Source organism: Apteryx mantelli, chromosome 6, assembly GCF_036417845.1.
Source record: "Apteryx mantelli isolate bAptMan1 chromosome 6, bAptMan1.hap1, whole genome shotgun sequence".
Classification (NCBI taxonomy): Eukaryota; Metazoa; Chordata; class Aves; order Apterygiformes; family Apterygidae; genus Apteryx; species Apteryx mantelli.
The window spans coordinates 14,069,350-14,092,614 of record NC_089983.1 but is presented as its reverse complement, the minus strand read 5'-3'; the positions used below and the strand labels follow the sequence as shown (position 1 = coordinate 14,092,614).

The 23,265-nt window shown below is 43.4% G+C and overlaps 1 protein-coding gene across 6 annotated transcripts in view; it reads left to right on the top strand.

The window, feature by feature from the left end:
* Positions 1 to 23,265, top strand: part of PLEKHM3 (pleckstrin homology domain containing M3) — a 129,030-nt gene that overhangs the window by 16,500 nt on the left and 89,265 nt on the right. For all 6 annotated transcript variants that reach the window (XR_010884531.1, XR_010884530.1, XR_010884529.1 and 3 more), the window contains exons 3-4: positions 5,320 to 6,255; positions 19,768 to 19,913. Coding sequence is in view for 2 of the 6 variants with exons in the window: in XM_067298816.1 (XP_067154917.1) it covers positions 5,320 to 6,255; positions 19,768 to 19,913 (1,082 nt within the window). In the remaining 4 variants the exon portion in view is untranslated. The remainder of the gene's footprint in view (positions 1 to 5,319; positions 6,256 to 19,767; positions 19,914 to 23,265) is intronic.

Sequence of the window (23,265 nt, the reverse complement as noted above, 5' to 3'; positions counted from 1 at the left end):
GGCCGTACTGGTCAGGAGGGCTCTTCTTAATGGAGAATTTGCTCTGGAGTTATGGCACTCCATAAACCTAATGATCAGAGTTTTCATCTCCTGGGGCAGTGCTGATTGCTTCCAGTGATGTTGTGATGACTTTCATAACTGAATTTTCAGGTTAGTTCCTATTACACTGTGTAAGACTTTTCCCTTAGTGATGTCAGCTAACTCTCCTAATGTGAACTGACCCTGTTTTCGTAGCTTTGTCAGTCACTTTATTCCCTTTCTTCCTTCCCTTTGAAGTTGAATGAGTTTATACAAAAATCAGCAAATGCATCTTCATTTGATATTCCCACTTCTTTTGCAAGTGCTGCTGTTCTGTGCATCTCCTAGCTGGTGATACATAACCATCTTTTTCAGCGTGCTATACCTTCCCTCTGTTCCAGAGCTGAGGATCTGAGTCCTGCTCTGTGTTGGTCTTGCACCTTTCTATCACTTCGACAGAGTCGAGCCTCCTTCTCCACTACCCCCTGGCACAGGCGCTGCGTTAGGAGGCACAGGATACTGGTCTGCTCGGCAAGTGGGTGACTTGCTGCAGAGGAGCAAAAAAGACTGGATGGAGTGGCTGGGCAATAGGGAGTCCATCCTGTGGGCTTCCAGTGGGGTTGCTTCTGGTTCAGAGGAATGTGCAAAGCTACACTTGAAAGGAATGAAATAAAAATAATTTGTTCACGTTCTTTATCCATCCTGTTTGGGTGGTTCATTCAGTTAGGTGCTTGTTTTTGATGTTTTCTTTGTGCTGTCTCCCAAAACTCTGTTGAATAGAAGATTTCTGGAAACGAGTATACTCTAAAGGTTTGGCTCAGGATTTCCAACCTTTGGATATTAACTAATATGCAAGGACAGCCAACTGAATTACAACTGCTTTTAAAAGCACATTCAAGTCTAACCTCCTTTCTTTACATTTTTATTCTTCCCATTTGCAGAAGGGGCACATGAGAGCATAAATCCAGTGCTTCTAGGAGAGAAGTGCAGTTATTCTATAGATATTTGCATTTATCATGACTAACTAATATAATGGAGTGGAAAAAAAAAAAAAAAGCTAAGCCAACATTGCCAGCAATGGACAAATCTAAGATTAAGAGGTTGCCAAGTTTGACATTTCAAATCAGGTTTTGCCTTTCCTGAGCTTAAGGAACATGAAAAAAGAGTGAACACCCTTGAGCTGGAGGGAGATTTCTTTTTTAGTTGATATAAATTAATGCAAACTTCTTTCTAGTTAAAAGGTTTTGTTACTGTAATAGTCCCTTGAAAAGAGGTGGCATAGGGAGAATAAGCCAGACTTGGCTACAGGAGAGCCAACTGCTGGGAATTTGTTGCTAAATATCAATTCCATTGCTTTGGGAACCAAGTGAAATCTGATATACCTGCCTGAAAAAGATACATCTGCAGAGCCAGATGGGAAGACAGGTGGGAAGAAAAGACTGTTTTTAAGTAGGAGGGAAACAGGTATCATGGATGTCAGTGATACCAGCTGAGGAACAGTTTGTCCCTGATCCAGCAAAACCCAACAATGTCTGTTAAGTTCTGTGGAGACAGGCTTCTGGAGATAGGGGAAAAGGGCTGTCAACAAAAGCCCTGTGACATATGCTAATTTCTTATTAGGCATCAGAAAATCCAGAGAGGAGGGCTGCCTCAAGAGGCAAATCCCTCCAAAAGTGGGCATCTCTGGTTCTGCGCTTTGCCAAGTTATTTGCTCTTACCAGAAATGCTTCAATGGTACCAAGCAAGTTTTCCTGCCTTTCCAACAGGGACATAAGTACAGTCAGCTGTTCAGCAAAATAAATCTTCTGGACATGCTGAAAAAGCATTTAGGTTCCCTCTCTTGTAGTGCTGGTTAGCACCCTGACTGCCCCCTGAACACGGAGAGTGGTCGGTGTGCGCGGTGCAGGGTGCTGGGGCAGGGATGAGGCGGGAGCTCCTGGGGAAGAGGGCAGAAGCGAAGGGAGGACATCACCCTGTCCTCAGCTGCTGCATCTCCCTTTGTTTCCCTCTGCCTCCTTCCCCCCCCTCCCTTGAAATTATAACTCCAAATGGCTCAGACGTGGGCCATTTACTGTGATTATTTCGCTTTTTTACTCTTCTTCAATTTACTCTCCCTGTCTCTGCAGGGAGGAAGAGATGCTGTTTCTCTTTGGAAGGTGGATGGAGGGAAGGTAGCATTTACTATCTGAGTGGAAAGGTATTATCTGGCACACTGCACATCAAGGAGATAAGGAAGCAGAGGACTGTAAGGGGTGTGTGTGTGTGTATGGATTCAACCCATCTCTGCCAGCATCTACTGCCCTGACCTAAACAATATGAGACATTTGAATTTTAATCAAGTTGGCTGCTGGTTTTGTCCTAGATAGAGCGAGAACTGGTGGAGCCAATTCACAAGAGCTTGAGGGAAGGAGTGGGGCGAAGGGGGGAGAGGGGGTGCCTCTGTGAAAGGCAGAGAGGGATAGCTTTTCTCTAACTCAACAAAAGGCAAGCAAACCTGTGTGCAGACGAAGGAGGGGTGGCTGGGGGAAGGTTACGAGTTTGTCTTATTATGGAGAAACTTGAACTGTCATCTATACTTGATGGAAACGAGAGAGATTACATTTGGAGCTGCAGAAGCACTGCCTCCCTGATTGGATTAATAGAAAAGGAAGATGACTCTAGAATGGCTGTCCATTATCTGCACTACAAAGGGATTAGTGTGGGTTTCAGAGAAATTAATGGCTTTTGAGTTAGCACAGAAATACTAATGAATGTCAGGGCCAGAGATGTATGGTGAACAAAATTGGTTCTCTTTTAGTGTGTGTGTGTGTGTGCGCGCCTCTGTGTGTCTGTGTGTATCTATCCATTTGAGGTATGAAAGTGTGCTTTTTTTCTGCCATTTTAAGTTTTAGAGTGGGCTTTCAGTTTTCACATTTAGCCAAAATACTCTTGAGTAGCTTATTTGTCTGCAAGGTATAGTTATATCGACTTCTTTTGAACCTTTTCAGACCTAGTACCAAAGTAGTGATTTTTTAATTATTATGCTTTTAATCATCTGTGCAGGAAATCTTTGTAGATAAAGTGCAGAGTATTTTGAACATGGTATTAAATACAATCTCCATTCCGGGTATGTGTGGGCTAAGTGGGGAAGCTGAAGATGGGCTGGTTAAGTAAAACCTAAAGGTGTCCTTTTTGTGAATGTGGAGGGGAAGCAGTATCCTTCCCCCATTTTTAACTGCCTGCCCCATGTTTGCATGTTCACATTAAGTATTTCAAACCAATTAATTCTTGTGTATGTTAATTAAGTTTGACTGAAATTTGACTGCTTAATCCTTATGAATCCTTAAAGTTGATCTTCACTGAAGAGCTAGCCAGGACTTTCACACTGTTGCTGCCCTTAGTTGTCCTCCTGCCCATATACAAAACTCTCTCAGTCATCTACAGTGGTGCTTTCCACCCAGGACAGAGACATCTCCTTAGACTGTATGTTACAGCCCAGACTCTGCTTTCTCACAAGTTGGTGTCAGAAGCCCTTCAGACTAAAAACTGTCACTAAGTCCCTCAAATACTCACAGTCCTCCGGTACCCTTCCCTGATTGTCCCTGTGCCCCTGGAAGGATGGACAGGCTTGCTGATAAGCCTGTGGTGGGGAGAGTGGTTCAGCCAGCAATCCTAGCCGCACTCGCTGGGAAGCACGGTATGTGTTGGGACACAGTAACTTCTATACAGGCTCATCTTTGGCTGTTCGTTCCCCAGCACCCAGATGCTTCTGTTCTCTTAACTCTTCATGAAAAACGTCCTGGGGTACTCAAAAGTGATCATGTCTAAAATTTGTTAGCACGTGTGCTGTTAACTTATAAGTGGTAACTGGTTTAACTGCGATTCTGAAAATCTATTCTGCCTCCAGCTGTCTACCCCATCTCTCCTTCAAAAGTTGTCAGCCTGAGGGCAGAAACCACTAGTGAAGCAGCTCCAGAATTGCTGTAGTGTGTTAAGGTCAATTGATGATGATTTTGGTTTGGCCTAATTGTGCCAGGCAGTGGATGAAGAGCTGTTCCCAAGTGGTTACCTTGTTCCTGCTTTGGGAACAGAAACCTCTGAGGGTGATGGGCAACTGGAAGCAGACACCTTATTATCTTTTTCTGTTAATTCTGCCACTGTTTGTAAGTCAAAACCTATCACAGGTTCCCTTACAGGGAAGGTGAAGTAGAAGTCAAATGGGAGCAAGAATTTGTTTCTCAGTGCTGGATTACTTTGGGATGCCAAGTATTAAATTTGTCATTAGAGCATAACAATGAATTCCGCTGAAGTTGTATATTGCATAAAGCCACATGCCCAGCCTCAGGTGAAAATACAGTGTTCACATGTGCTAACGGTGACTGAAGTGCTGCAAATCGGATTGGAACAAGTTTTGCACTGAAACCTTTTTTTAAAATTCAGAAATTCTTTTGATAACTCAGTTTAAATTCTTACTATTTTGATGCCCAGAGCAACTTGTGTATGGGCTGATTTTCTCAAAACAAAGAAAATTCCCCTTGACTTCACCTTGGGCTGCGTTTGTAAGGGCCTGATCCAAAGCATCTGAAGTACTGAGGCATTTAGACATGTGCATCTGAGTCTGGGCAGCCTCTTTTTTTTATTTTTGGTCATCTCTGCTCATCCGAAGCATGATTCTCATAAATCAACAAAACTCCTTTCTAGTAAATGGAGCTAGGCAGAATGTTCTGGTCTCGGGTCATGCTGAAATGCAATGATAAACTACTGTCGTTGGACACAGTTCTCCATTCCCTGTATCTTGGGTAAGTCTATTACATGAGTGTAAAAGGGGTGTAAAATGCTATCAAAGATGTTGATAGAGTCACTGTGAGAGAGACATTCAGACAGCAATGTAGAGCTAAACTGGTCACTTTTCTGTAGGATTTAGCATTTTTGGGTTGCTATTCTTGTTTTAATTGATAATGCTGTACTCTTCTGAACTAGGATCTGGAAGACCTGCAACTGTTCTGTTGCTTTGTCACTGTCCTCCTGGAGAATCTCAGAAAAATCGTTTTGTTTCTCTGTCCATCTGTTTCCCCATCCCCTTTTTGTAAAGTGTTGTGGCATTTGTGGATGAAAAAGGACTATACTTTTCTTGCTTCAAATGTATAGTCAATGCATGCATTTGATGAATATAGCCTACTGGGTGAAGGCTATTTCAGTGATTCTAGGCTCAAAACATACGACGTGTTGATAGGAGAGATGTATAAACCAAAATGACATAACAGTGTGAAATGATTCATTTAAAAAGAATTAACAGTTATATTTTCATTTTGTGTCTTGCAGAACACAAGCCAACATTCCCAAATATTCTGAAGAAGGGATACTTAGAAATTAGAAGGGACAATGACAGCTACTGGCAAACCTCTTATGCTGAGCTCTCCCCATACGAACTGTACCTGTATTGCCTGGACAGCAGCGGCAATCAGACTCTTCCCACAGTGTATCCGCTCATGCATTTTCAAAGGGTCACTGTTACTGGTAGCATTGAAACCAAGGTGGTGGACACTGTTCTGTCAGACAACTCACAGCTACAGCTGAAGGCAGAGTCCTCATGGGAGGCTTTGGACTGGGGGCAGAAACTCTGGGAAGTGGTGCGTGCCTCCGTGCCTACTTTCATGAGACAGCAGGAAAAGCTGGAGAATGTGCCAAAGCCTGATGATAACAGTGACCTTCCTCAAACCAATGGATTGATAGAGAAGCCCATGGAGCTTTTTCTGTCCATGAATTTGACTGAAAACACTAAAGAGTACCAAAATATTCTCAAATCAGGGACTCTTTATAGGTTGACTGTCCAGAATAACTGGAAGGCATTTACTTTTGTCTTGAACAGATCTTATCTCATGGCATTCCAACCGGGTAGGCTTGATGAAGACCCTCTACTGAGCTACAACATTGATGTGTGCTTGTCGGTCCAGACAGATACTCAGGATGGCTGTGACTCTTGTTTTCAGGTCATTTTTCCTCAAGATGTCCTCCGCCTGCGTGCAGAGACCCGTCAGAGAGCCCAGGAGTGGATGGAGGCACTGCGAGCAGCAGCCAATGCTGCTAGAAATTTAGGTCAGGACCTGCAGGTCACACTTAGGAGCAAACCTGGAGATCGGCCTTTTGGAAAAGATTTTAGAAAGAGCAAGCGCCAATCTGTGACCACCAGCTTCCTGAGCATCCTGACCACGTTGTCGCTAGAGAGGGGGCTCACAGTTCAGAGTTTCAAGTGTGCAGGTAAGCAACTGAACTGCAGAATCTGCACCTACTCCCCTTGTCCAGGAAAAGGGGGAAAAAAAATCCCTTGGAAGAACTTGCATGCGTTTTAGTAGTGCAAAGCTGCTCCCTTCCTTTATCTCCAGCCATGGGCACTTCGGTGTGTTAGCCTTTTCTTGCTCTCTGTAAAATAGGGAGAAAAGCCTATGAGAAGTACAGGAATTCAGCAGTGTTTGAGTAGCTGTGAAACACTAGGTCCTGCACATGTAGCATGCAACACTGAACGGGCCAGGGCTTCATTACAGGGTAACAGATCTCTTCTCTGCTTCAGGCCACTGGAAGGGTGGTCCAGAATCAAAGGGATTTGAATTCTGGCTATTACAGCTTTCCAACTTCAAGCATGTTTGTTTCCTTTTATTACTGTCTCCCTTCCAAGTCCTTTTTGGAGCCCAAGTTCAGCTCTGAGCCTTCTGGGGAGACTCCTCAAAGCATGTATATGCTTCCCTGAAATACTGTCATTTGGCTATGTGTGTCCTAACACTGAGGGTCAGGCATCAGCTTATCTGCATATTTCTTCTCTTGAGGCAGAGGTGAAAACATGACCTTAAGCGTCTGCATCTAATTGTTCTTAACCAAAATCTTAGTTCATTTGAATGCTGACTCTAGTCCAAGGCAAAAGCATGGTTTTATCCTGTTGGGGAGTGAAGTAGAAATAGAGGGGACCCATGTAAATGCAGTTCATTGTCCTTTTACTTTGGCAAAGGTACTTTGTGCCCAAATTGTGCTCTGTGTCTGGCTTCAGTTACATGCGCTTAGAAATTGTCAGCTGCATCAGAAACAGCTTTTTAGAAGGGTTTTCCCATTTTGTTATAGAAGCTGCTAGGGTTCTGCCTCCTCTCCGCTCTGCCCTGGGGTGGGGGAGCTGTCTGATGTGGCAGTCCCTTGTTGCTCTGGATGCACACATGGCTCTGGGGAGGTGTGGTGCGAGGCTGTGCGGTCCCAGGGCCTGCTGGCTGCCCTGAGTCCCTGCTGGGGGAGACCTGATCCCCCAGAAGCAGTAGGTTGCCTGTGAGGCTGCTGCAGGTGCGGCTGGGTTCATCCCGCCCTGTTAGTGACCTGCAGATGGTCTTCCTGCTCTGCTCTCCGTGGTGCACAGGACCCGCCTGGTCGCCTGTGTGCCAAGCTCCTGCTGAAAGCTAAGGTGCCTGGTACTATAATAACTTTGATCACCTGAACACCATTGGGTACCTAAGTGCTTTAAAAATATCTGCTGTCTATAAAATAGGGACACAGTGATGTCTTACCTTTAATGGTAGCTGTGAGAATGAAAGCAGCAGGGAGACTCTGGGAATGGGTCAGATAGAAGTCCCCAAGATGGATCCAGCCTGGTGTGTTACCCAGCAGACTGGCTTTGTGAAACTCCAGAAGACAGCAGAATTGACAGCCTCAGTTTAAGGTAACGTCCCAGATTCCATTCAAACTTTATTCCTTTCTCCTTATTTCTTTTCATTCAAAGTTCAGTAGAGAAAGATTTTGTTATTTTCTTCCATCGTCTGTCTGAGGTGCAGGAGAGTTTCAAGTGATCATTGCCAGTGATCTCCTCAAAAGCAGGATCAGACCCCAGAACAGCAACAAAAAAAACCTTGTTTCTGATGTGAAAGGAGTTTTAGTCTTGCATTATGTAGTACGGAAGCAGAATTTTATGTGCAAAAGGGTGGATTTCCTCTCCCAAACTTGGGATACGTCATCTGCACTCAATCATGTATACCTGACAGAAATGAAGCGCTCTGACTGCCAGCGTTGCGTGAAGTTTTTTCATGATACACTTATATGAGGCATTCCCAGTGCTCCTGTGAGCTCCTTTTAGTGTGCAATACTGAACAAAAGCTCTCCTGCGGAGAAACACGACTTGCGGAGAGTCTGTGAGAACCAGGCCGCTGGGATTTGCTACCTGAGGACGGGGGGACACAGCCCTTACTTTAGGTAGTTTGCAGTGTGCCCTGGGACCCTCATAGGAGGTCGTTAAGCTTGAGCTGGAGCTTCTAGCTGTTACCACAGTACAAGTGAATGAATAATCATAATTATAACTGAGAGAAACAGGGAAATCTTGTCTGGCTCAGAAAAGCTGGTGCTGAGGAGACTCTGGAGGCACACCAGCAAGCTGAGGCTCTCCCCTTGTGCCTTGCTGCCTGCAGGCAGTTTGTGCCGCTCCCCTGCATGGGCTGCTGTTTAACCTAAGGGGCCTGCTGTTGGTAATTACATCTTGCAGGCATTGAGAGTGGTTTTCCCCAGGGCTGCTGGGAGGGGTAAGCTTGGAAAAGGACGGGGAGGGGGGAGGAAGAAAAGTGTTGCTGTGAATTCTTCAGCCATTTAGTGCAAATTCCTGTAATTACCGTCTTTGTGTCCTGTCCCAATGGCACATAATACAGCAGAAGCTTTTCCTAATTGAGACCTTACAGGAGGTACAAATCCCTCCTTTGTTCGGCCTGACAAATTAGTGCCAGAAAGTGGCAAGGTCCGAGTGGGAATCAAAGGCAAGCAACACAAAGATGGAACTTAAGGCTACAGTAATAACCCTCTCTAGTCCTGCAGGGGTGGGAGGGAAGGAAAAGTAATGACCAATGAAAAATGAAGTTTTTTTTTGTTATAAATTCCCTTGACATGACAGCACCTCAGGGCTGCTTTATTTATTTAGGAAAAGTGATTAAATAGTAATACAACAGGGCAGACCATTGTCTCTCGAGCTCCCCCCTTTCTACAGACCCCTGCTGCCTTGGCTAATTGATTGACAATGAACCTCTGGTAAAGAAGGTTGTTGGGAGGACCTGATGGGGACCCTCCTTTTTTTTTTTCCCCCCTCCTTCTCTTTGCAGTCTTTGTGGGGTTCCCCTCCCCATTCCTCTGTTTGAATTGCCCTCTGCATCCCCCTTTCCCTTCCTCTTTCTGAAAAAGCTTTTCAAGGCACTGCTCGCAGACAAACAGCTGACGCTCCCGAGCAGGTAGGGAAGAATGCCAGTGTCTGTGCCTTGCTACTGACAAGTTTATCTTGGAGTCTGACTAGCACTTTTCAACTCGCCATACAAGCCAGGGCGGTGGTGTCGGATGTGGTCATAGAGCAGGGGGGACAACCTGTTGGTACACCGGGGTCAGAAGGATAACTTGCAAAAAATTTTCCTTTGCTTGGTCATCAGATAGAAGCTTTTCCCCACATTTCTAACACTCTCTCTTGTTGCAGAAGGCAGGACATTACCTCTCATGATTCCCAAAGATGAATGAATAGGCTGCTGGTTAACAGTGGAGAGGCATGTTTTTATAAATCTTTTTACCTTTGCTGCCATTATTTGTATTTTTGGCTTGGAACAGTAATATTTTTTGGAAAGTGGTGGGAGCTAGAAACTGCTGGCACCAGAATGGCAGCCTTCTCTGTCCTTCACATACAGTTCACATAGCTGTAGGCTTGATCTCGTCCTGTTGCTATTGCACAAGGTACATCTGTGTTCCCATGGGCAGTGTTTGGGGCTCTGAGCAAGTGTGACATTTGTGAGCATTGGTCTGCTCAGGTGAGACTTTGGGGAGACCTGCCCATGCCCTCACGTGGATACGAAGTGAAAGCTGCAAGCCTGCAGCCTTGTCAAATTGAGCAGCAGGTGGAAAGGAGTCTCTCTGCCTCCAGTGCTGTGATCATATGTGTGTATGGGGAGAGTCTGGTGCAACATGCCCAGCTCATGCAGCCTCTTTGCTCTTCCTAACCCCACTGAAACCCCATCTGAAACCAGTCCTATCTTCAGTAAAAGTAAACTTTCTTCTTTTCCTCACAAAAATAAGTATTTTCCTTATAGCCTGCAAGCCAGCAAGCGTGATTTCCAAAAAAAAAATTAGGCTCTTTAGTGATACAGATGCCGCATTGACTTAGTCCAGCCTGTCAGAAAAAAAAACAGAGTTGAAAAGTATAGGTGCTCCTTCATTGAATTTAGCAAATACTTCATGAATTGTCATCACGCACAGCACCAATTTGGTGGCAGCAAGTCACTAAAAATGCTAGGGGACAAATCTTAGCAAACTTAACACAATAATAGAATACCAGAAGGTCCTTTGGAAAGCTGTCAGCACTCTGTTCTTATGACTTTGCTAGTCCCAAATAGCAATTGCTCTCGCCTGTCCCAGGCACTTAGGATTGTGCTTACTTATTTTGCGTTTGGTTTCATTTCAGTTCATCTCTTTTCATTCTATGACTTCAGCAGCTTTTTGCCTTCCTTGTATTTGAGACACTGTAATATCCTTTGAGAATGTGTGTTGCATTGTAATGGCTGTGTTGTTCAAGAATATTCACCTTAGACCACAGTCCTCCAGTCTTGTATGTGACTTTCAGGCCCTGTTTCTAGTGATTCAGAAGTGAAACTTCCATTGATAACAGTGGTATTTTTAAACTCTTATCTTATTCTTTGTTAGACAAAACCAGTTGAGCAAAAAAACATTGTCCGTGGCTAAACTGTTGTTCGGAAGATAACACCATGGCTAAACAAGTCCCCTGACTTCTTGGGAGGAGGGATGGGGAAGTTTCCAGACAAGGGTGACTGGAATTTGTGTAGTGGGGAATACTTCATTTGAAGTAAATCTGCATGTTTCAAAGCATGAGCTCGCTGTTCCACGGTTCCTTTGCTCTGTGACAACCACTGTTTGGTGAGAGATAAGAAGATATTGTGTGGTGTCTCTTCCATTTGCTTCAGTTGATTAAACCTATTACCAGTGGTCAGTTAGGATCATAGAAGCCATTTGATCTTCAGAAGTAAGGCAAGTGAGTTCTTCAGTCCAGTTTTAAAATGAGTTGACTGTCGAAAATGAGAGTCAAAAATATCAACTTTGTCTAAGCTGGTAGAAGTTAGGTCCTTCACCTTCTTGGGAGCTGGCTGACTCTTTAGCGAAGAGGGATTTTTCTCTTCATGGGATTTGGTCTGGAGCTGGCCTGCTCTTGCTCAGAAGGGCAGTTTAGACGCATACCTGGCTGGCTCAGTGCCTGTCCTGCACCCTGACATGCTCTTTGGTAATCCTCAGTTGGTGTTGTCTTTGCCTCAGCCTTGAGGGCAGAACAGCCAGTACGAATGTCTTGGCTGAATAAATCTATGCATTTCCCCTGGCAGGTTTAAAGGGTGCCTGCTCTCCCTGTATAGGGAAAGGTGACCCTATCACTCTGATCTGTTCTCTGGAAACAATTCCACAGGTTTTCAGCGTGTTGATTTTTTTTTCCCCCATCAAAAAAAAAAAAACTTGTGCTTTTTTCTTTTACTGGTATCCATGATGCTGGGAGAATGAGCTCAATTCTGCTGTATCTGAGGACATCTGTCCTCACTGTAGCCTCTGTGTTTGTCTTTGGCTGTTCCTTGTTTCCTCCAGGCTCGTGGGTGCTAAATATTAGTTCCCCAAAGTACCCCAAAAAAACTCATGGTTTTTGTCCATCTGTCCCATGAAGCCAGTTCAAAAGAAAATGCCTAAATCAGTCTAAATGTCCTAGTCTGAACTGTGTTGGGATGGGAAAAGCTACATCTGGACAAATGGCAGTGTTTTCAGCCCTGAAAGCTCCCCAAATTCTTCTCTAGAGAACCTGGAGATTCCATGTGAATCACATTGTGAGAGACAACTTTATTTGGTGGGCTAGCATCTTTTTAATCAATCAGATCAGCTTTTGCTAATAAAGGCCTTCCCTTCCCAGGAAGACACTGCACAACACTTTCTGCAGGTACAGTTTTTACCAGCTCCCCTGAACTGGGGTATGACTGTTCATTTGGTTTCCTAAGGAAACAAAGGTGATGTTATAACTATGTTTGCTCTCAGTTTTACCCCTGCCCTGTACAGCTTGAATCTATCTGATAGTTTTAACAAAATTTGACAGAGGAAAAGAGCTGGAAAAGGTGTCAGGATCTTACAGGTTCCACAGAGGCAGACATCAGAGGGAGCCCCGCTTAATGCTTCTCTGAAAGACAAGCTGCGGTGTGTGTTTTGCCTTTGCTAGGCATCCGAGAATCCACCTGGGTGTGCAGCCTTGAGAGACAAATGCAGAAGAAACAAGGCTCTGTTAGGTCCACTACAGCAAAATTAGTGTTGTTGTCTGTGTTGGAGAGTGGTAGGGCTCCCCCTTCCTCGCGTGCCAAGGCAGCGTAGTATCGGCAGAACTATTACATGTGAATCAGATCAGAAGCAGTGTAAAAGAAGTTAGAGACTAAACTAGAAGCCAGCTACTGAGAAGCTTTCCGGCTTCATTTGAAAATAAATAACCACACTTACTGCATAGTCATTCCTCATGTTAGAAGTAGGTACAAAACCAGCTGGCGTATCCAAACTGAAATGGGGCTGATGTACCTATCTTTAGGTATGTTAGTAGCCCCTGTATCAAATACAAGAAACTTGGCAAACGAGGAAGCCTTCAGTGTAAGTGAATGAGTGAACGGTGCAGGGGTAAATGCTCCTCAAGTGAACTGCAGAGCAGATATGAAAACTGAATTAAGTAGAGACTTGTTTTGCTAAATGCCTCTCTCACCCAGCCACAGCTGAGGTCACTAGTGCCAGCATCTGCTCTGATCACACAAACGCCCGCTCTTTGCTCTGGCCTCTTGTCTACCTTCCCAGGATAGAAAGCCAAGCATGAATGTAAACAGCTGTAGGACTGGGAGTACCATTATTAGCTATCCTCAAGTTATACGCCTACTCCTAGCTGGCAGCCTTCAGGAGCTGGCCTGGAGAGCGTGCTCAGCCCCCATCCCTGACTAAGGAGCTGCTGAATTACTGACTCCTGCCAGTCAGCCATTATCTCAGCAAAGCACCAGATACTGCAGAGAATAATCCTGTGAGGGCTTGGAGGAGAGAATGGTAAATTAGCTTGAAGCGTGTGCTACTCTTCCTCAGCGCTGCCATCCTGGGAATGGGGAGAAATGAAAGGATGCACCTGGAGAAAGCAAACTGTCTATGTGCTAAAGGATTCACAGACTATAACTGTAGGTGAAGCATGTCTTTTTATCGCTGTTTCTAATTCCCTTGGAGCAAATTCTCTGGGAAAAATGACATCTCGGCACTTCTCGGCGTTAGACACTAAAGGTAAAAGAACCCATACTCTGGTGAAATTCAAATGGGAAAATCCAAGCAAATAAAAACCAGAAGTTTCCAAAAGTAAAGTTTCATTGCAGCCATTTGACACACAGCTAGTATTTTTTAGTCCTGGTTTATTTATGAAGTTTTGTTCTTAACGTGCACAAAGTGCAAGATTAGATTTTGACATTTATGCCTTTTCAGTGTTAAACTTGCAGGCCTAATTACTGTCAGTTTTATTAGGGAGGAGGAATATAGCCTTGTATGCTATACAAGGTGTGCATGTAGCATGTCTTATACAAGGGATAGGTATAATGCAAACATGCAGAATGTCATGTATGCATGTATATGTCTGCATATCATGTCGTAACACCTGGCTTGTTTCCACCAGTGATTGATTTTTTTCTCCTCTTCTTGGATAGTTTCATGATTCTGCATGTTCCGCATGGCTGACTTAAAGGGTGTTGTTTACGTCACCTAACCCTAGCAACCTAAATATTAGATGTCTAGGCTAATTCAGTCTTCATTGATTGGAAAAAGGCCTAGGTGCCTAGGGGATGATTCATCTCATCTGCCTTGGGGAGATGCTCTGCGCAGTGTGTGAGCCATTGGGAGTAGGCTGGGATGGATCACTCTCTGGACTGGGCTGTCTCCCCAGCCTAGACCAGAGCCCGTTGTCAGCAAGCCCAGGCAGGGTGGCTAAAGCTAGCGGAGATGCATCATATGAGAGAGAGAAAAGACGGGGCTATGCATTGTATCTTTAAATGGCAATAATCGAAGATGGGAAGGCTGTTAATTCAGGGCTTAGTCCTGAGCTCCTTCTAATAGAAAGTTTCCACTGACTTGGGAGGATTGGGTCCATCCTTCAGGGTCTATTAAAAAAAATTGAGGCTGGGAACTGGGGACCAATGAACCCTTCCTGATTTCTGGGGAAGCCGATCTAGACAATAATTACAGTGGGATTTGTATATTGCTTAGATAATTATAACTGGATAGGGTCAAACCCCCATAGCTTCAACAGACAAAATTTCCTGTGTTTAATTTGTTAGCTTTTTTTTGAAAAAGTCAGTAAGAAGGTCATAGAAAAGTAGGCAAAGGTGAGTAGAGGACTAGACTTTGGAGGTATAAGAGTTTTGATAATTTCTTTAGAAAGAGAATTTCTTTGGAGGAAAGCTAATGCTGAGAAAGGGACAAAGTGTAGGTGCAAACTCAAACCGGGGTAGGCATAAGAGGGGGAAACACCTGACAGAATGAATGTTGTACAGAAAATGAATAGCATGAGACATGTTGGGGGCTGAGCTGACTTGTAAGTCTGTCTTTCTTCCTTGTAGGTTTGGGTTTTTCTATGGAAAAAACCCATGAATTGAGGCAGATGCGCAAAATAATACAGCCTGGAACTGAAGGCTTCTCACCTTCTTGTTCTGTTTGTGCTGAGCAGCTAGAGAAATGTTGTATGTCTGATTTAAAGCTGAAAATTTGTTGCTGTGCTTCTGCTTAGGTTGTTTTATGGCTTTATCAAGCCGAAGCTTTTTGAAGTCTCTGGGTCATTATCTTTTCTTCGTATTTTATGTTGTTTCTAAATGAATTAGCTTCTAAGCTAATCTGTCACAGATTTAATTATTGTACACAATCATGAGAGAGTTGCTTTTTCTTGATACTGAGCAAGGAACTTTATTGAATAAGGAAAACAGTTGGGTACTTAATTCTAGTTTGGTCTTCCATTTTCTCTGTTTCACTATGGAGCTACTTCCATCTCTTCTTGCTAAAATTTTAAAGAAATAGGTATCTGGGTAAAAAATAGCTGTATGTGTCTGCCATCACTGTCAAATCTGAGCACATCGCAGCATCCTGAAAGTGGCAGAAGCGGTATTCTCCACACTTAGCAGAAGAATTGTATCCATGTGTCTTGGCTCCCTTGCCCCTACCTTAAGTCAAGGAGAGGGGCTTGTTACGACACTTTCACCCCATCTGGTGTACTGCTTTCTTCCCAAAGTGTTAGCAGTTGGAGATGAGCCTCTTGATGTTGATGCTTCAGCTCTGCTCAGAGATGTTGTTGAGAGAGGTTCATCTGTGCCCAGCAGCACTTTGTTGCTGCTATTTTTTTCCAACCCCTCTTTTCCTTGCTTGGTTCCAAGGCTGTTTTGGTGTATTTTCTTTGATGAAAGGTTTGGAATTGTTCCTTCCCTCACTTTGCTAGCAGTATATCTACAGCTACATTCTATATATAGCTTGCTCTCCAACATCCTTTAGGTAAGGATGATTTTGTGGTAATAATAAATTTTACAGTATTCTCCTCACTCTAGACTCTGGGTTTGCCAGCCCCTTGCACAGATGTTAGATGGATAATATTCTGTGTGAGCACTAGGTATAGGTGAGAGAGGCTTGGTGAAAGTTAAGCTGCTTTTCCCTTGTCCTGTGGGAGCTGCTTTCTCCAGTTATAGGCAAGTATTTTCTCTACAACCATGAAACAGTCCCTCCCTCCACTCCAAGCTATTTGTTGAGTTGTGCTATTGATCTCCCTGAGGTGGTCTGCTGTATCTGACTCTTTTCACTGGGAAGGACCCTCAAGAGTTTAAAGCAAGGAAAAGGTAATGTCTTCCTTTCTGGCAAACGTGATGGCAAGTTTATGTTCCTAAATGTCCAAGTGCAGGATTTCCAAGGTGTTAAGCCATGAGCTATTCCTTCCTCCTCTTCCTTCTCCCTCTTTCTCTCTTGCTCTTTTTTTTTCCACCTTAAAAAAACAAAGTAGCATAAGTGGTCTATGCCACAGAAATATGTTTGTCACACTACATCACTTTGAACTGCATAACATCAAAGAAAATCAGTGCTTTGATAACTTGATTTGAAAGGATTGTAGAAATAGCCATCATTATGAATCACAACAGATAGGAATGGAAAAGATGGTGATTTTCAAACAGCAAAGCCTGTAAGATAAAGAAAAATGTAAGGTAGGTGCCACATTCTCATCTAAAAGAAACCTCAACCTTACAAATGTTATGTAGCTTTGCAGAATATGATTTACTTGAGGATATGAAGAGGAATGGGAAATACACTGTGTGAAAACGTGTTTCTGAGGAACTAGGAAACACAAGTGGGCTCAGAGAAGGACTGGAACAAGGAGTGCATGCTGCTTGGGTGGAAACTTCTTCTGTGTCCTTCTCTTTTAAAACTACTTGTCCTAAAGGGAAAGACTTCTAGGATTGCGCACCAAGACCCTCCTCAGCCAGGAGAACTTCAGTCCTTATGAGCTGGACGTAACCATCTGTGGGAGGAGGAGGAGGAGGAGGGAAGCCCCCTCAGCGCTTCTGTGCTTTGACATTCCTCTCTCGAGGAAACTCTCTCCATGGACTGGAATGTGTTTCTGGCTGCAGGAGATTGCAAGAAATTAGGCCTTAAAATTGTGACTTCTCAAATGCAAACATTTTAGTTTAGAATGATGACATTTCAAATTAAAAAATTGGAGTTTAGCTTATTCTTACCTTCGTTCTAGCTGGTAGGAGTCAGGATACTAAGACAAACCAGCAGCCTGTGGAGCGAGAGGGAGTGTGCTGTGGCAGGTGACATTGGTGTCGTGTCCTCTGCCCCGCTGAGAGTTAAGTGCTGGCTAGTGGGGAATGTGTATAAAGGTTTTAATGGCACTGAGTTAGGAGACACCAGTCTCATTCAGTCATAGTTTTACCACTTGGACTGCATCACTTGTTCCAAATACAGTGAGCTGTTAAACTCCTCCATGCCATTTTGCACTCTGTTTCATCCAACCTGAGGAGCTTGGTGTATATATAATGAATGCTAAAACTGGAGCCAGTCAAGGTATCAACACTGATGCTTCAGTGCTTTTCAGTGATCTGAAATTCAGAGGCAACTTGTTAGAAGTGTTCAGACTCTTCACTAGTTCTTCTAGCAAGGCTGGCACTGAAGTCCTTGCTGTGCTGAGTTACTGCTAATGCAAATATTATCCTGTTCTGCGAGCTTGTTCCTGTTTAGCATGGGAAAGGGGAACACTCTCCTTCATAGATTCTTTCATCTTGTTTTGTGAGCAGAGAAGGGGGCATATTTCTGTTTTTCCTTTACAGAGAGGCAAGATTTACCTCTGCTGAGCTCTTAAAAACACGGGTTCCATAGCAACAGTGCAAATACTTTCTGCGAGCATCTTCCAGGGCTAATAGGATGGCATATCAGACAGACAGGGCAGTTTTTTCATGTCTCTTCAGCTGTTGAAGCCCTTCACCTTTATATATTAATGCATTTTAAAAATTAAAAGAAAAGTTCTATATGTACTACAGTCCACTGCTGCGGAGCTTGCTACTGGGGTGCCTGCTAACTTCATCTGTGCCAGCCCAGTGGAGCAGGACTGCGTGGAAGCTCTCCTCACTGATTAGTCAGGAATCTGCTTATTTTAAATACAGAAGTGAGCCCAAAAAGCGAAGGCAGACAAATGCTTGCTTCACTCTAAGGGAAATACGAAGTTGTTGGCTCCTAAGTTCTCGTCCCAAGCCGCAGTCATAAGTTATCTTTTTTTGTAACATGCTGCTGAATTATTTGCATTGACTTTACTCTTGTAAAAGGCATACCAGCATTCTTCTTGTCCAGAAAATACTGCTTTGCAAAAAGTTCTCCACCATTTATCACACAAAAATTATTTCTACAATGACAGTAATTTACAGTCCTAATTCTAATATTTGGGTTTTCTGTTAGCTAAGATGAGATATTGCTTTTTTATTATGTATATTGAATAATATCACCTCAGACATATGTTTAGATCATATCTGATCTTATGAATGGCAGAGGAGGAGACATAAACATACGCATCTTTTTCATCAGCTGGACTGTGTATATATTTGCCTTTTCAAGAAATTGCATGACACTTGGTTTAAAAAAAAAAGAGAAAGAGAGAGAAAAGTATTTGATGAGAGGGAGGGAGAGAGAGAGGGAGAGATGCATTTGATGTGAGAGCGAGACAGTGACAAAGATAGGATATGTCCTGCGCTGGTTCTCTTGATCGTGTGTATTGCTGAGAATCAATGGTCAGATTATTCTAATTATTTTGATTGGAGCAGCAGGGACATGGTAGCATCAGGTAATGGAGAGGAGTTCAATTTATACCTAGAGTAGCTGAATTGCTGCAAGCTCTCCCCAAATAAGAATAAATTCTACTGGGGAAAAAATTCATTTACTGAGATAAGTTATGTAATTACAATAAACAAAATCAGTTACACTGACAAAAGCACACTTTTGCTTGTAAAATGCTGTTTAACTAATAGTTTTGCCTTAGAAGCGGTGTACAATGATTCTGCTAATCAGCATTACTAACCAACTGCAGCAGAGACGGTCTGAGCTTACAACAGGTTAGAGTGAGGCTTTGGTGCTAATTGTGTCTGTGGCTATAGGTGTCATACGGGGACACTAACATTTGAAGGAAAAACAGAAATACTTGTGTGTGCTGTGTCAAAGAGGTGTTAATAACAACCACAGACATCTCATTATATCTTATCCAAACATTTTTAGCCTTGTTTCCTAAACAAGTTGTTCAATGTGACTGTGCTGTGTGTCTTCCAGTCCTCCACTCTAATACTATTTGAACCTGTTGGTCCATTTTAACCATGGTTGAGAGAAAGACAGAGGTGTCAGATACCTTGCATTTCTACATGTTTTGTGAGAACAGGTGGTCAGGTGAAAGAGATCTGCGTTAGTCCTTTCCAGCCAAAGGAGAAGCTTTGGACTGCATTTTTTTCACCTAGGGACTCCACACAGGAGGGGGTGGAAAGAGTTAAGTGATCCTGCTGTGGAAAAAGTCTCAGGCAGACCTCAGACCTCATAAGGCACAGGGTAATCCAGCCGTGAGGCACAGAGATCCAGGAAGCTGAGCTGCCTGAGTACTACGAGTCATGGACTACTCATGCTTAATGTGACCGCTGCTCATGGTTGTTACTGGTGGTCTGGCTGTGGTTTGCCCTGGCTGAGTCCTACCTGCCAAGTCGGCGTCCCTCCTGGCTCGCAGAGGAGGTTGCATGCGCTCCTCCAGGCAGCCTCTGCCAACCCATCTGTCTGTGGGGAAAAGGCCTGCCTGTCTGGAGCGAGTGCGTGGTGCTTCCCTGGTCTGGGGTTTTCTATTTAAGCTTCAGGTCACAGTTTTCAGATGACAGTGGCTTTTAAATGCCCAGTATTGAGACATCTTGCAGCTGGTCTTTTGCCTTTGTTTCCTGAGAACTGCTAAGGACTCTTTGACTGCCCTCTCAACTCTCTTATGTTAGATGCTAAAGTCAGTGTATGTTGTTTCTGTGTTAGTGGCAGAATATTGATACTTGTTCCTTTATCTCTAGGGAATGAGAAATACTTTGTTGTTTAAAAAAAAAAAAAAGTGTCGGGGGAATAGTTAATTTATTTTCTTAGTGCATCCCAGTTGTGCACCTCTGGCATGGTATACAAACTCAGTCTTTTCCCCTCTCTGTTCCCCAGGCTGTCAGCGCTCAATAGGCTTGTCCAATGGGAAAGCCAAGGTGTGCAGCTACAGTGGGTGGTATTACTGCAGCACCTGCCATGTGGATGACACCTTCCTCATCCCTGCACGGCTCGTTCATAACTGGGACACTTCAAAATACAAGGTAATCTGCCTGCAGGCTGGTTTGCTAACAAATGAACTGAATTGCTGTTTAAATTGAAACAGACATCACAACAGGTTGAGGATTAAATGTATTGTCTGCTAACGTCCCTCTAGCCAGAATGAGCCTGTCCTAGTGAATCTGCTCTCTCTCAACAAGACATGCTCTCTCCACAACTTTCTTAGTCAGGCCTAAGGCATTCCCTGTGCAGAAGCAGCCGTTCTTCTCTCCTTGGTGGCATCTGTTTATCTTGGATTGGCGCTGCTTGTTGATGATGACCCACTGGAAAATGGTGTAACCCAAACGTGGTGCTTGCAAAGTCCAGTAGGTCGCATCTCTTGGCACAGACCTTTCCAGAACACTAGAAGGATGTCATGACAACACTTGTTTGGGCCAGGCAGCCAAAAATAATGTAAAGAGAAAATTCTACAGTTGTTCACTTGCTACACAAACAGCTTTTCTAAAACTTCAGTAATCTGCTGTTTGCTGCTGCCTCAGTGGTAGGTTGCTTGGTAGGGGCAACTGATTACATGCCCCAAGGCATTATGCCAGCAAACACGGTAGCTGTGTTGTTTTGCTGTCACTGAGAGCATACGCTGAAACAACATCAAACTCATAAGGAAAACAGACCATGCTAAAGCTTTAAACCTAACAGCAACAGTTAGGAGAGGCTGTTTGATGTTTTGTGTCTGCAAATATTATTATTATGGGCTATTTGAAACGGAAAAAATAACCAGTAAATACCCTATTAGAGGAAAAGCAGCTCTCTTAATAATCTTCTCTTCTGACAAATTTTTGTCTTCAAAAGGTAGCCAGAGCCTACCATCAGGAAAATGATAGTCTTGTGCAATGCAAGAAATGCAAGACTCTTCAAAGTTTATAAAGCTCCTACATGTGGAGACTAAAAACCTCCTTTTCCTTGAAGCCAGGAAGAGTACTTAAGAATTGTTTCTTTGAATGCTTTTCCCAAGGACTAAACTTGCTGGCCCAAAGCAGTATAGTTAGCCCTGATGTAGAGAAAGTGCATAGTAAGGCAAAGAGACTTCGTATCAACGTATCAGTGATATTGCCAAGAAAATAAACTGTTTTGTTTTTCGTGTAAAAACTATACTCCATGCTCTGCTTGTGGTCTAGATATAGGCAGCTGAGGAACAAAACAAAATGAGAATTTTAAGCTTAAGCTTCAATTGAAAATCAAATTCACTGTGATTATTATAGTAAGAAATTATCAATTTGCACTTTTTGTAGACAGGCAGAACAGTTGTGAGGTGGTTTGGGAGCATGACCAAATTTGTACCAATGTCCAATTGTGGCAAAGCACTCAGAGAAATAGATTTAAGGAAGGAACACCATTCCTTAGGTAGGAAAACACTATGTTATCCCCAACTATTAGAGGGGGAATGGAGGTCATGCAGGGGTCATGTGCCAAAGTGGCAATGTTACAGCTGAGCTGAGATCATTGGTTGAATCTCTTCAACTTCATCCCCTCCACATATAGGATAGATCTTTTTACTTTTGTGAAATCTGCTGTTTTTTCCCCTTTTTGTTCAACTCTGCATATATATGCTTTTATGTCTCTTCCTGCTGTTCCCCCGTAGGAACTAAGCAGTGCTTTTCTGAGGCAGAGCACATAGTGCCTGCACTTTTACATCTATATCTCTTTTCTCCATTCAGAGATAAGGTTTGATGTCTGTTTCTTCTGAGTTGTCTAAAAGGCAACTTAATGCTGGCTGCAGTACTAACTAATGGTAATGAAGCTGCGTGATTCCTTAATAGTGTATTGATTAAATGCTCTGATTTGGCAAAGACAGATATTTTATTCTACTTTCTTGAGGTGATCTTGGTATGAATAATTTCCATTTCCTTTGGGCTCATTTTCAAAGGAAGATCACTTAATCTGTTAGCATTTCACCTCCCGTAATTGGTGAATGTGCCCACACAAAGCTGTCCAGCAACATCCCGGAATGAAGCTAAACAACAGAGCTTCTCCTAAGCATACAGCCCTGCCTCACACAGGTAGCACAGTAATGCCTGAAAGTGGAGCTGCTCCAGGCACAAACCACATTTGTTGGCCAGGGGAACTAAAACAGGGCTTCAGTCTTTGAATGCTTCTGTATTTCACAGAGTCTGAAATGTGCCTGTCAGTCCACCAATGAAGGAAAGTGAATGAAGTAATTGAAGAACTTCACTCCTTCCCACTCCTCCCCACTGCCATCTTTTTCCCCTCTGCAGGGGTCTCTGGAGTCTGTTGTGTCTGTCTCAGGCAAAGCAAGTACTGATACATACCCCAGGACATGGGCTTTTATGGTGATATAATGTGATTGAGCGCATTTGTTTTTCACATTTCATAGATTTCCCCATGCCTAAACAGCATGTGTAAGGTAAACTTGCAACAATTAAGTAAGCTTTGCAAATGGAGAGGTTCTTGTCTGCTTTTGGCAAGACAGGACGTGAAAAAACAGAAGCAGCAGAAGTCTGCAGAGTTGTGTCTTCCCATACCCAGGATCTTGAAAAACAACAATGCACTTAACACCTGAAAGCGTGCAGATAAGAAAAGAAAAATTGCCTTGATTGTAATTAAAGCTGTTTCAAACAACTTCGCCATTAGGCATGTTTCTTCTGTCATAACCAAACCAGCAGTTCAGTCCCTAACTCACAGGGTTTTTTTTCCTGTCTCTCTACTGTTTCCATATTTGTGTTTTTCATGTGTTTGTGTGAAAGGAAAAGAAAGAGGCAGTCTTGGGAACATCCCTTCTTCCTTTTGCTTATGCCAACTGTTTTCCCTGTTTACATGCAAAAAACAGTAAGTATTGCAGTTTGGTTCTGGTGGCTTGCAGCTTGTTCAGAATGCCAAATGAACATAGCAGGAAATGAACTTCCTGTACCAGAAGGCTTCAAGGGAGGCTGACTTCTGGTGAATTGAATTCTGAAGTGCAAGTTTGCAGCCTCTAGAAAAGCGGTGTCTGAAAATGTTAGCATCCATCCTTGTGTGACATTAAAGGCTAAAAGCCTGTCACACTTTATATCTTCCCATTCCTACTAGCTTTATTTTAATGAGATGATCTAGTCTCTCCAATAAAATGGGAGGACTGTAAGTATGTTAATACATGTACTAATATATTGGCTGGTAGCAAGCTGAATTATTATGACTGCCTGACCCTTCCCATTATAAGACTTCATTTCAGCTTCTTGTAACTTTGTCATGGTTGGTTATGTGAGTTAATGTTTTACATGACTTGTGTGCCTATGTCAGGCATGCACAGAGTGAACCAAGACCTACCTGCCTGCCAGGGATGTTGGGCAAAGCTGCTTTGCCCGTAGTCACTGCTCCTCAGGTACTTTTTTGGCGAGGAGA